This window comes from Oenanthe melanoleuca, chromosome 2, assembly GCF_029582105.1.
Source record: "Oenanthe melanoleuca isolate GR-GAL-2019-014 chromosome 2, OMel1.0, whole genome shotgun sequence".
In the NCBI taxonomy this organism is placed as follows: Eukaryota; Metazoa; Chordata; class Aves; order Passeriformes; family Muscicapidae; genus Oenanthe; species Oenanthe melanoleuca.
The window spans coordinates 33,974,182-33,987,131 of record NC_079335.1 but is presented as its reverse complement, the minus strand read 5'-3'; the positions used below and the strand labels follow the sequence as shown (position 1 = coordinate 33,987,131).

The 12,950-nt window shown below is 36.0% G+C and overlaps 1 protein-coding gene across 1 annotated transcript in view; it reads right to left on the bottom strand.

The window, feature by feature from the left end:
* Nucleotides 1–11,174: 11,174 nt before the first annotated feature.
* The window catches only part of CPA6 (carboxypeptidase A6), an 80,443-nt gene continuing 78,667 nt past the window's right edge, over nt 11,175–12,950 (bottom strand). Inside the window, exon 11 of the mRNA XM_056486094.1 lies at nt 11,175–12,877. Within this exon, the coding sequence (XP_056342069.1) occupies nt 12,690–12,877 (188 nt within the window). The 3' untranslated portion in view covers nt 11,175–12,689. The remainder of the gene's footprint in view (nt 12,878–12,950) is intronic.

Here is a 12,950-nt window from a genome sequence, read left to right as displayed (position 1 = left end):
AGGTGCTGTCACTGTCATTATGGATTTCATGGATTACTCTGTGGGTGAGCCTGGTTAATTAGTTATCTCCCCAAACACCTGTAATAGGAAGGACTGCTATAGTATATAGGTTGTCCCACATTCTTAGTCTCCAGTGTAAGTTCAAAAAATGTGAATAATCTGACAAATGAGAATAGTAAAAAAATTACTGAAAATTATATCTGTTCCACCTTTATATCCTAGCTTCAGTCTCCTGAAGCTCTTTGTGACTGATGTAACACAATCAGTGTAAAGCATGCTGAGTTGTCCTACAGATTAGTAATTAAATAGCCTAAATATTGGGTTCATGAAGCATTGGTCTGAATCTAATTTTTATATTGATGCCTCTTTTCCCCTTGATCTGAGGTGAATTTTCACTGTAGCACTTTAGAACTTGAGCATTTTCAAAAGTTTATGCAGATGTCTTTCAATTAAAGAAAAGTTGAAAATGGAGGTTGAAAAGAAAAGTTGAAAAGAACAGTTGAAAATGAAAATCGACTGAGAAAAGTTGAGTGTAATTCAGCTGGAGAAAAATATCCCTTAATCTCTGGGCAGGGTAAGTCAAATGAGTAACAAGGGTGGTTTCCATGTATTTTAAAATATTAATACCAAAGTTGAAACATTTAGAGGGGTCATAAAAGTCATGTGAATTAAGGTGTGAAACAATGGGCTGAAGCAATAACAGCTTTTAAAGTGGCTATTTCAGCCATGAAATGAGCTTTGACTCTGCCTGATTGTTTCCTCCAGCAACTGCAGTGGGTCATTTCCTGTCAAAAATGCAATAACTGACGTTTGAGCATATACTTTATAAATTGTGGTCTTCATTACATGAATGAAAGGTTTTTAATATGAATAACTTGAAAGATGAAATTGAAAGGAAGTTATGGATACTTTTTTTTTGCCTAAAAGAAAGACATTAAAGAATCACTGTAGTGATTCATTCTAATTTGCCAGTTAGCTGTTTGCTACGTGTGCACTTAAATATTTTTACAAGACATTTTGAAACACCTGCAACAATTTTGATTAGACTTCCATGGTATTTGTAGTTTCAAGTCTAATGTCACAGCTGATGTGCAATCTGGATCATGAAAAACTGAAGTGATTGGTTCACAGCATGTACAATGGATGGTTTTTCATGACATTGAAAGCTGTTGCTGTCTGGCTGTTGATCCAGGCACACCTGGAGTGTTAAGTTTTGATATCTGGAGGTTTATATTGTGTGCTGTCTCTTTGTTTTACAATTTTGAGTCTCTCCGTACAGAAGTGGAGAGTGGCTATCAGAGAATTTTGCTGTACTGTTGAAGTTCGGTTCATAATTTTTGTAGCTAAGAAAGTCAAATAAACATTTTTGGCCTGGTACAAATCTCATTTATCATAGTTTGAGAGACATGCAGCAGATAGTTCTACAGGGCCCTTTTAACAGATACATAACAATAGAAATTTATGCTAATGATAATCCTTACAGTGTTTTATGTATACCTGGACCAAACTTGCTTTGTTGGCTAGTTCTGAGACTACATACATTTAGCAATAAAAGTTTAGTTACATTTATTTACTAGCAGGTTATAGCATGGAGCATGAATTGGTCTACTTGGTCTACATGGGGTGGGGGTAAGCCTCTGAATTGCTGCAGGTGTCATCCTTAAAATACTCCCCTGACAAACCACTTCTATTCATTAGTTTCTCCTTCCTTAACTTTTCCTGGTTTAAACTCCTGTCAGCACATTGCTTCTCTTTTGCTCACTGTTCTAGAAGAGAAATAATGTATTCTTGTGCAGAAGGATATAATAACAAGTATATTAATGTGTAGAAATGGCATGAATGCATATCTAAGAAGGATGCAATATGGTGCAGTTTTCAAAATGAAGCATGCTGCCAGTGAGCTCTCTCATATAAGATCAGTCCAGGTGTGGACACTTAGAAACCAGAACATTCAGCATGGGCAGCTGGAATTTCTGTCTTTTTTGGTGCAGCAGTATGTATGGCACCATCAAGATAGCTGCCTTAATCCTAAGGCATAATAGTTCATGGAGAAATATGTAAAGGAGAATTGTATGTAAATCATGCATTGCTTTATAATAGCAATTTGAGGTATTCATGTCACATATGAGATCCCATCAGAATTTTCCCCAAGTTTGTGGAGGTTTAAGTTCCCATTTTCACGTTTTACTGTGGTGCTGTATCAAAGGTAGAAGATTAAAGTGCAAATTTCCTTTAAATTCATGGTATACTGTGTAAGAATGAGGTTGCATCCTTTGAAATAGGTGGGAGCCCTCTATGGAAGCTGACTGTGCTCTGGCTTAAAAATCCATGAGATAACAGCAATGTTTTATAGCAAGTTTTGCATATTTGTGCACATTTGGTAAATGTGGTCACTCTGTGAAATTTAGTATTGAAAGAGTCTGGTGCATTTCCAAACATAAATTTTATTGCAATAATTGCAAAAATGCTAATTTTTAAAAATCACAGAATACAAAAATCTGTAGTCACTAGTTTTGCACATAAATTCTGAGATTGCTTTTACTACATCATTTGCTAGAAAGTATTTATTTCAGACATATAATTCTGATAAATGTTTTACCATCAATGTGTGACTGAATTTTATTTTACTTGCTCATAAAAAACTCAGAGTGAGTTTTCTTTCTAATGAAGGTATTGACTTTTACAAGAAAAATATTGTTTTTGCAGTGGAAGCTGAAGAGGTTATAGCTGACTTTGAATATTTGTTTACTAGTCTCCATTACTGATAATTTGCATCAAATATGGAGTTCTTATACATTCTTATAAAAATAACATTTTCACTTTAAACTCAGCAAACTCACTTTAAATATCATAAACAAAAAAAAGAAACAATTAACAGAGCAGACTGACTGTTTACAGGGGTGTTTACTATGGATTCAGCTGTCAGCCAGGCAGCTGCTGGCGTAAAATCCACAAGGTCTTAACAACCCTGGAATTTATTATTTCATTGACAGATTTGGAACTGCCTTATCATAGAATCTGAACATTCTGCATTGCTTGATTATTCATGTACTATGAATATACACTATGTGTCTTTGGGGGTTTTTTTGTATTCTGTAGTATTTGTTTGACTTCTTAAAAATCTGTCCAGGAAAAAAAGAAGAAGAATTCACCAAGCAGCTAACTCATTAGATACTGTTAGATGGCTAATTGTTATTGATGGAGGCTCTTACATTTTTGGCTCTCTCTCTCCAGCAAAATAAAAGGACAAGAAATGAAATGTGAATGTAGAGTAACAAAAATAGCAGGTGGGATTAAAAGAGACATGAGAGACAGAAAAGGAGAAGCATTCATGGTCCATAGCACCTGAAAGATGCTGGGCTGAATAAATTAGGCCTACCTGAGTTAAAGTTACATGACAGAAATACATATAGACAGTTTGCTGATTACATGGACGTTATTTTCTGTTAGACAAATATTTATAACTAAAATAAATAACGTTTATTTTTAATACTCATAAGCTGACTCTTGCTATGCAAAAATACTGACATCTAATGAGTAACTCATGCAGTACCAATGGCACCAAGCCTAAAGTAGATGTGATCTGTCATCCACTGCATTCTTTATTTTTCTCTACCAACTACAAAGGGAACCAAGTCGATTTATTTTAGATAAATAGCTTTGACACAGAAGTCAGATGAGTTAAATTCCACGTTCAGAGCAGAAAGACCATGAAATTTTTCTCCCAGACAGGTGAAAGTTGAGGCCTGCCACCCCAGAGAATGAATACAGGAAAACAGGAGGTGAGTGGCAGCATTGGTAAGCTTGTAACTCTTGTAGACACTTGTTTGTTCTTTGGTAGCCTTTGTTACCGTGCCCCAGCAGGAGGTACAAGCGTGCCTGGTTTTTTTTATCTGACATGTAAGAATGGGTAGATTTACTAGGATATCTCAGAAATCTGACATAAACCTTTTGGCTGTAGAATTATTGCCAGTTTTTGTCAATATGCTGAAGAAAATTGGCTGTGCTGTTAAAGGTTTTGATCTTTTTTATGGTGTTGTATATATGTAATTGTCAGGGAACACCTAATGTGAAGTACAGAGTTTGTTCATGATTTAAGTGTGTGAGCCTTGATATGTTATATTTTTTTGTATAAAAAATCTGCAGAGTTTAAGGATTGTTTGTTTATTGATGCTTTTAAAAATAGGTATATGTTAGGTAGATAGACTGACTCCGGATGTGTTAAAATAATTTCCCTCTGAATGGCAAGTAAAATGATACATATCCAATAGTTTTCACATTCCTTGCAGCCTTGACTTCTGTTCTCCAGTGAATCTCAGCATGAAGTGTGATTTAAATAGATACACATTGTTGAGATTTAGGGAAGCCTAAGAAAGGCTTCCTTGGAAACATTCCTATGTAAGTCTCATCTACTGGGTTACAGTGCTGCTTTTGTGCTTGGAACTTATTACATGTTTAATTTCATACTGTATATTGGTTGTGCTGCAACTTTGTCCTATTCAGCTATAGTATCAATCTGTTCTTGAAAAGCTGTGTACTTATGAAAGTGCATTGAAATGCAGAATTGAGAAAACTCATTACATGGCTTTATGGGTGTTTCAAGAAAAGTGGAAGAAGAAATGAACGTCTACTATGGGATCAATATTTTTATGAATTTTATGGCAAGCTTTCAATAGAGGTTTTCCATAGAGGGAGCTAGTCTTAAACCACTTTTAGGTTCCAGTGCCTTACAGGAGCTACATGGTTCCTTTTACACTTATGCATGTTCCTTTGTGGAAATATGCCCCAAATATAATGCAGACAACTTTTGCTATTTCTGTGTGGAATCCACTGCTCTTCTTCTTCACACAGCAGCTACCAATCTGTCTTGGCTGTGTTAGGATTTATCTACGTGTACAGCTAGAGAGGTAAAGTGCAAACTTGTACACTCGTATTGCCAAGTAAGGTAGTTAGCAATACTACATAGATACCTTTTACCTCTTTCTAATAGCCACATATACCAAAAATTAATTATGTCTCAAGGTCACTGAATATTAATCAACATTGTCCCCATGGGTGTACTCCAAAGTTTTTTTAAGTAAAAGAAACTTGATTATGGACTTTGAGACCATCAGATGAACAGAGAAGTGATTCTGTTCATTTCAGTGTCCTTCTCGTCTTCTGTACTTTTACAAAAAATTACTTTTAGAAATAATTTTGTAATACAATTACTTTCTGTTACTTTTAGAAATAATCCTGATAGTATCTGTTTACTTTTTTAGTATCACACAGAGTGTCCTTCAATTTAAGTATTTTCTTGTTTGCCAAATTTTTTCTAAGTTTTGTTCTTCCACCTGTTTGTTTAGTCACTGATAGCTGTTCACTCTCTCAATGTGTCATCTGACCCATCAGCTCTGGATTTTTCCAATTTAGCATTATTCAATGTTATTTTCCTTCATCTGTCTAAAGTATCGCTGCTTCAATGATTTTATTCCTGGTTAAAAATACAAATGCCTTTTCATACCAGTAAATATCTGCTGCTCTTAGGGCGTAGTCTTACTACTTAATTTGGAATTTTCGTCTATTCTATATTATAGACTTCTGTCCTTTGCCCTTATTTTTAGTCCTGTTACCAAATGAAAATAGAAAACATATTCCAAATGTCCCATCTTTGTGGGTTCAGAATTAGGCCATGAAGATGATATGTACTGTACTTGGTATAATTTTGGATAAAACTTTCCATTAATCATTTGTCTTCTGGGATTGTTTTTTCCCTCACGTACATAAAAACTGTTAGTTTTCAACAGAATGGAAATTGCTGAATCCAAAAAGGGATTTTTAAAAAATCACCTTTTGGTGTGACCTTCAACAGACACCTAAATGGGAGAGAGTTATTCTTGTGCATGTTCAGGCTTTAGCACCGATGGTTGTTTATGATTTTCATAAAGAAAAACAAAACAGCGATTCCATCAATTTCAAACAACCCTGTTTCTGATGGGCTGGGTGCCAGTGGATCTGCAGCCAGGCACACCAGCAAAGGAGCCCTTCCCTGGTGCTGTGCAGAGGAGTGTGAAATGGATGGGGACCTTCCTTTCTCTGTTAAAACTCTGACAACAGACTGTTTTTTTGAAAAGTGCAGTCCTGACAGCTGTGAAAATGTGATGCTCCTATTCTCAGCTCCAGAGGAGAGTGATTGTAGAAGAGCTTCCCAACATTCATTAGCCAGTCTGTATAAAAACTGCTGTCTGAGGATTATCCTGGTCTTCAGACATTTTTGCAGCAAGGTCTCTGCTGAGACCTCTGCTGAAGGTTGCACTTATTATCTGCAGTCTTGGGAGGTGTGTATTTGACAGGTAGTGGACAGCATCCACGGGCTCTCTAAACAGCCTTCAGCATGACAGCAACTTCATGTTATTTCAACCTCAGCTTCTCAGAAGAGAGTTCATTTGTCACAAAAGAAACCTCATTAAAATAAATACAAAAACTTCAAAAGGAAATCTTTAATGTATGGAAGATAAGGGGGCTTTTTGGTCTTAAATTACTATTTAAAAAATATTCCTGCAAACGGTTAATAATAGAAGAATTGTTCATGGGCTGAAGCAGTTTCAAAAATCCTGGTGGCAATTAGTATGGGCTTGTAAACTCCCCAGTGTTATAACACTGTGCATAACACCCTCTCACAGCCTCTGCCTTAATGTTCATAATAGCAAAACCTGACCTATGAGTAGGGTACAGCACACAGTGTTTGGCCCATGAGGGGAGCTCATAGATGGTGTGTCAACAGTAGTAGCAGGTAACCCACAGAGGCACATTGCAGCAGAAGTGAGAACTCCCTGTGTTGCAGCTGTGAAATAGTGTCAAAGGGCTTTTAGGGAACCGGCCAGACAAGCTGAACTTGCTTCCAGCAGGCAGAGGAGAGATGCTGAACACATGCTGCCTGCCATCAGCAGACCTGTGGTTGCCAAGAATTGCAGCTACACCATTACATAAACCATCACACAGTACACATTGTGCAGCCAGACACAGGGTTTGTGTGTGAATGGCTCTGCGTAGGTATGTGGGGAAGTTCACACATGTTAACAGGTTCATGTTTTAAATTTAGTACCAAAAAAAGTTAGGCTCTTTCATAGCCTGAAATTGTCACCACAGACAGTATTCACTTCATTTTTGAAACGGAGGGAGAAAAATGGAGGTGCTTGCAGCATGATAGAGCAGATTTGTCCTGTTAGAGAAGGCTCAAGTACAGATTCTGTGCTATCTGAATCAAGCCAAAGAGCAGCTCTGTTTCTCCTACAAGACTAGTAGGCATGTCATTATTTTAACCCTTAGAAAACTGGTTGGCACACAACAAAATAATAATAGATCTTTCCAAACCATCTCTGTGATTGTGATAATTTAATTCAAACAGTGTTAAGCAATTAGTCTGTATAAAGAACTTAAAATAGACAAAGTTACTTGTTTTTTAAAGTAGCTATTTCTAGCTCATTAGGCACAGAAAAATCCTTTACACTCAGCTTTTTGACTGCACTCCATCAATTCAGTCCAATCAACAGATTTTCTCAATCTAGCAACAAAGCAAAATGAAACAAGGGAAATTAAACAGTGAGTAGATCAGTTATCTCTGCTCAGCTTTCAAATTATGAGTGTTTCTTTTCAGTTATGACATGTTGAAAACAGTAAGCCACCTGAAAACTATGGCAGTGATTTTAACAGCTACATTATTTTTAAGAAAACTGAAAATCCTGTTTTTAAAATACAATTTTATCTGACTCCTTTGTGTGTATGTATTTTCAGGCCTAACTTGATATTCCACTCAGAATGGGAAAAAAAGTTTCATTAATTGGCAAAAAGAGACACTCCTCCCAGCATTGATCCATCCTGGTATGCAGAGGAATAGTCATAGTCAGCAAAAAAGACTAAAACACCTCTGCTTCCAGTCATACCACAATATTTATTTCAGAAGCTGTTATCTATTATTTTATATAAAGTATATGCTACTAAAGGCCTGGGAGTAGTTTAAAATATTTCATTGTTATGGCTGTTCTGCCACATGTCTTTTTCAAAAAGGCCAAGCAATGCTAAAGGGGCTGGACTTTCAGAGCAGGCAGGACTGATGGAATATATTACACCACATTTTTATGGCAATGGATGGATTTTCCTTGTCACAGGAAAAGTATGCTTTCTTAATGGCTGGGGACAGTGGCAGATTTTTTTAATTAACATTTGAATCTATTATTTATGAGTGCATTCCCTGGTGTCTGAATCCAAGGGCAAGCCCTGCTGTGTTTGATGTGGTCTCTCACAAGAAGGCTTGAAAGGACCTCTACCTTTAAAGTAGAGAGACCAGAGACTTTCTGCTTGACTGCTCCCACCTGTCAGGCGAGGACAAGCATTCAGGGACTGAAGAGATCCCAGTTCTCAATGTCCTTGCCCCAGACATTGTTTTCTAAGGAGAATCATGTGTTATCTCACTGCTAGTTCTCAAACTTGCAGATGTTAACTGAAGACCTTTTTGTTAAGGCAGGCCCTTTTGACACCAGGAGCAGCCTAAGGCTGAATTTCTGATAACTTCTCAACCAGCACATTATGAGTAGGGTGACAGACATGTTCATCCAAGAAGAGTGAAAACTACTCTGGAGTTGTTCCACTTCCTCCAAGATAGCCCCACAAACAGCATCAGTACTCCTGACTTGGTAGTGCTGAGAGGGCTGGAAAATCTATTGATGTAGTCACTCAGAGGGCAGCTCTCTCCACCCACAGCTTCTCTCCTACATGATGAAGGAGAAGGAAATTGCAGCTGTTTGGACCTGATTTTTTATCCTGAATAATTATAAGACTCAGGCATACATTAAGCACATGGCAAATAATCTACATTTTCTGTGGACAGAAGATTTTTAAATTTCCAACAAATTTACAAGTTATTTTTTGTTGTGAGCATTTAAAAATATTTAAGTAATATACCTAATGCCATAGACTTTATACTTAAAAAGTCTTTCTGTAATTTATTTAAATTTCTGTTCTCTTATTATGGTTTCTACAGCAGAGCAATAGTTGTATCTCTGTGCATCTGAGATATTGTTCTGGTGTTTTACTGTCACTGAAGAACTGCTTGAAGATGGTAATATGTACTTCAAAAACACGAATGTGTGAGACTGAATGTGACTGCTATAAAACAGTGAACTATGGAAATGATGTAGTAGTTTTGCACTACCAAAGGTCAAAGTGCTTACAAAAGTACCTATTACCCTACCCACGCTACCAAGTATCTTATTCTTTGATCGATGCCATTAAAATGAATGTAATATAAAAAGTGAAGGGATTGTTTAACATAAATAAACTGGAGCAGTTGAATATTAACTCATTTTTCATAGGGAATACAAAGCTTTCTTCCCAGCCTTAAGAATTAGACACAGTCTTGTCCATCAATGGCTATTTTGTGCAGTCCTCGAGTAGGCAGCTCAATCTGCACAATGCTGTTTCCTATGGGCAAGCAGAGTGGCTCTGGATATAAATGCATATTGGCATTCAAGGTCATTTGGACTCTTCCAATTCAAATTTAGGCAAAGGTATTGCAGTTCTCAGAAAGCAATTGCAGTTTTACCTAGGCTTTGTATGTTACGAGGGACCAAATACACTGACCCTCTGAAAGCAACTTCTGGAAAATACACAAGCAGCTTCACCCATCAGCAGTGGTCTTTATTCAAGGTTTGAAACAAAGCTCAATAGTTTTTTAACCTCTAAAGGCATTTTTTTAATCAATTTGTGAATGATAATTTAATGCAATTTGTGATACTTGTTTTTGGGAAGGGTGACTTGAGGCATGGACCTGTTTCCTTCCTACTAATTAATCAAAGAGATTTGCTTATAAAAATTAAAAGCTATTAAAAAAAGAACAGTGCTGTTTTCCAAGTTACAGAAGTGGTTGTAATTATTCTGTCAATAATCAGTGGAAGTGTAACTTCTGGATTTCACATTATCGCTATATATGCAATTTTGACTGCTGGGTTACTTTTTGCCGTTCATGTACTTTTTATTGTGTTGAATGATAAACTGTACCTATGATCATAAAATAAATTCACTTTTCTCAAAATCAGCTTTCAATTCTGTTGTTGTCTAGTCAATAAAAATTGCAGAAAAGTTCAAAGGGAAGAGATGCAAGCAATTATAGAAATAAAAAAGAGCTGTTCTTGAGAGGTAACATTTATAAGTCACGAAATATATACATGATTTCATATCCAAATAGCTGGTTGCCATTAGTCTTTTCCTTAGGGTGAACTACTCCATTTAGAGTTACTCTTTTGCTGAAAAATTATCTTACAAAAATTTAATTCAGTAAACAGGTTTTATTCTTTCCTAGCAACTGTCTTTCCACCAGCTTTAATGACCCTAAAATTAAAGGGCTCCAAGACTATTTACACTTGTGAATACAAGTGGGGCACTAAGTTACCCTGCACAAGTCTTCAAAACTCAGCTCAGAGTTCTCAGTTGCATGTCATACGTTGTGTTCAAGCAGAGTCCATCCATATGTTAGGGTGTAGCTTTATTCATGGAAAGGGTTTGATATCAAATACTTCTATATGTCAGAACTTCTTAGATAAATCTAAGAATACTTGCAGTTTTTCCTGTCCAAGAATGTCAGCTAGGTCTAAAATGTTAGGTCCTTTTGGTACCTAAATGAGGTTATTTGTTTGTTTCCCTTTCTTGTTCCAAGAGTTCCATTACTTTTTATTACCAGTGGAGTTGTAAAGATATGAAGATGATAAAGCTGAAATATTTCATGTGATGAACTATTGGACTACAATCAGGAATCAAACCATCAAATAAAAATCTGGTTGCTCCTGGTCCATGCTTGTACTGTAGCAATTCAGAGGTGAATTTGCCTAATGCAAATCAGACATTCATTCTCTTCTTCAGTCTCTTATGTCTTTGTAGTAAGTTCAATCTTGTCACCTAAATTCAGAATAACACATAATGATTGGTGCTAATCATTTATACCACTATCAAGGCCATTGGTCAGGAATCTGTGCATATCAAAAGACAGTGATTGCTGTCTTCAAAAGATTTAATGGTTATGGTCATAAGCAATTGGAGATTATTATTTTGAGGTCTTCTGTCCCCTAGACTTTTAATAAACCAGAATAGAAACTTACATTACTCAAACAAGACTGAATTAAACAAATCTGAACAAGCCTTCAGAAACTTGTGTAAAATAAACACATTTATTAACAAAATGTTAGACAAATACAATGCAATTCTGTCATCTTTGCTCACTGATTGCCTTTTGCAGTCCTGAAAACAATGATATTATTAATTAAATACAGTACTTTCCTTATAAGACTTGAAAAGATTGCCCATTTGCTAAGTTCAAGTGCTTATTTAGAGAGGATGTAGGTTTTTTTAAATTCCCCATCCTTAGCATCAAGAATGTTTTACAGATAGGTAAAGTTGTTACATACTTGAACTAAAGTTTTAAAACTTAAGTAAAATATGAAGAATACTTCAAAAGTCTTTGACAATTTTATTAACAAATATGTTTTAGTTAATATGTAGTGGCATAAGATTAAATTCAAAATTCATAAGTAAAATATATGCTTCTGCAGATATAATAAGATTTAAAAATTAGTATTTTAAAAGTACTAAAAATCCCTCAATATGTTGTTATCTTTTCATTATTCTTTCATAATAAAGGTACTTATTCACTTTATTTCAGCTGTAAGGCTTCTACCTTCACCTCTGGCTCACTTAAGAATCCATTAAAAATTTATAAATTCCTTTAAAACATGCAAAAAATACAACTTCCAGGAAGAAGAGCCACATAGCCAAAGAGCCATGGAACTCACTGCAAGACTATCGATAAATAAAACATCAGTTAATTACAGTTTAAGGCTAAATCCTTGGCTGGTGGAAATAGGCAGTCACTGTCTGCAGCAGATGCACCAGTCGACTGCCAGATTCAAGTTCCAAGTCATGGCAAGTTGCTTTCTCTCTCCATAAAGCAGAATATTGTCTATCTCAACAGTATTTCATTATAATTCTTACACATCATTAGGAAAGTTACATTTTCAAAGACAATATGTTGATTTTGAGTCCAATCCAATTATATACACTTGAAAGTAGATTTCTCTGAACAGTTAAAAGAAACCTCAGTACAAATTATTGCATAATATGAAAAAAAAAAATCACAAAAGTGCATATATGTATGTATGTACCTATACACACAGAAGGAAGCCACACTACCACTTGCAGTGTACCCAGCTACCACTATAAGGCATTTATTGCTGTAGATACAGGTCTGTGCTGGGTCACACAGTATATTTACATGAATGTAAACTTTATCCCGTGGTTCGAGACACCTCATGGGAAGTCTTCATACTAGGGAAAGGAGTAAGGCCTGGAACTGCCTGGAAGTGGCACTTTATTTTAGGAACAGCCTCACCAAAATTACGGAATTAAAGATTTTTGCAAAAAGAAGAAATTCTTTTGCACCAAACTAGTAACTAAGTTAGCATATCAACTTTATAGACTTTAGAAAAGCAGATATTGAATTATTCTTTTCCATTTTCCACTAAGTTAATTTGGCAGAAACAATATCACATTTCCCATGAGCTTCTAGAATTCCAAAGTGGCCAAACTTAGAATGGCAACTGAACATACTGAAAGGCATCACCGCTGGGAGTAAAACATTTACTTCCAGCTCCTAGAAATCCATCTTAATGACATTTCTTCAGCAAGTGAAGAGTTATATTTTTAACTGCAAGCATGGTTTCTGTGCAGGTTGGTTTGATCAGTGTTTCAGGAAGCAAAAATCCAAAATGGCCAGTGTCACGCAGCTCGAATGCAAATGCATATGGGATGCCATTTTTGTAGGCCCAGTCCATAGAGCTGCCAGAACTCACATCTGAAAGAAGCAATTCAGAGAAAGCATAAAAAAATGTTAAATGCAGGTCTGAAATCACCAGAGGGTTCTTGTG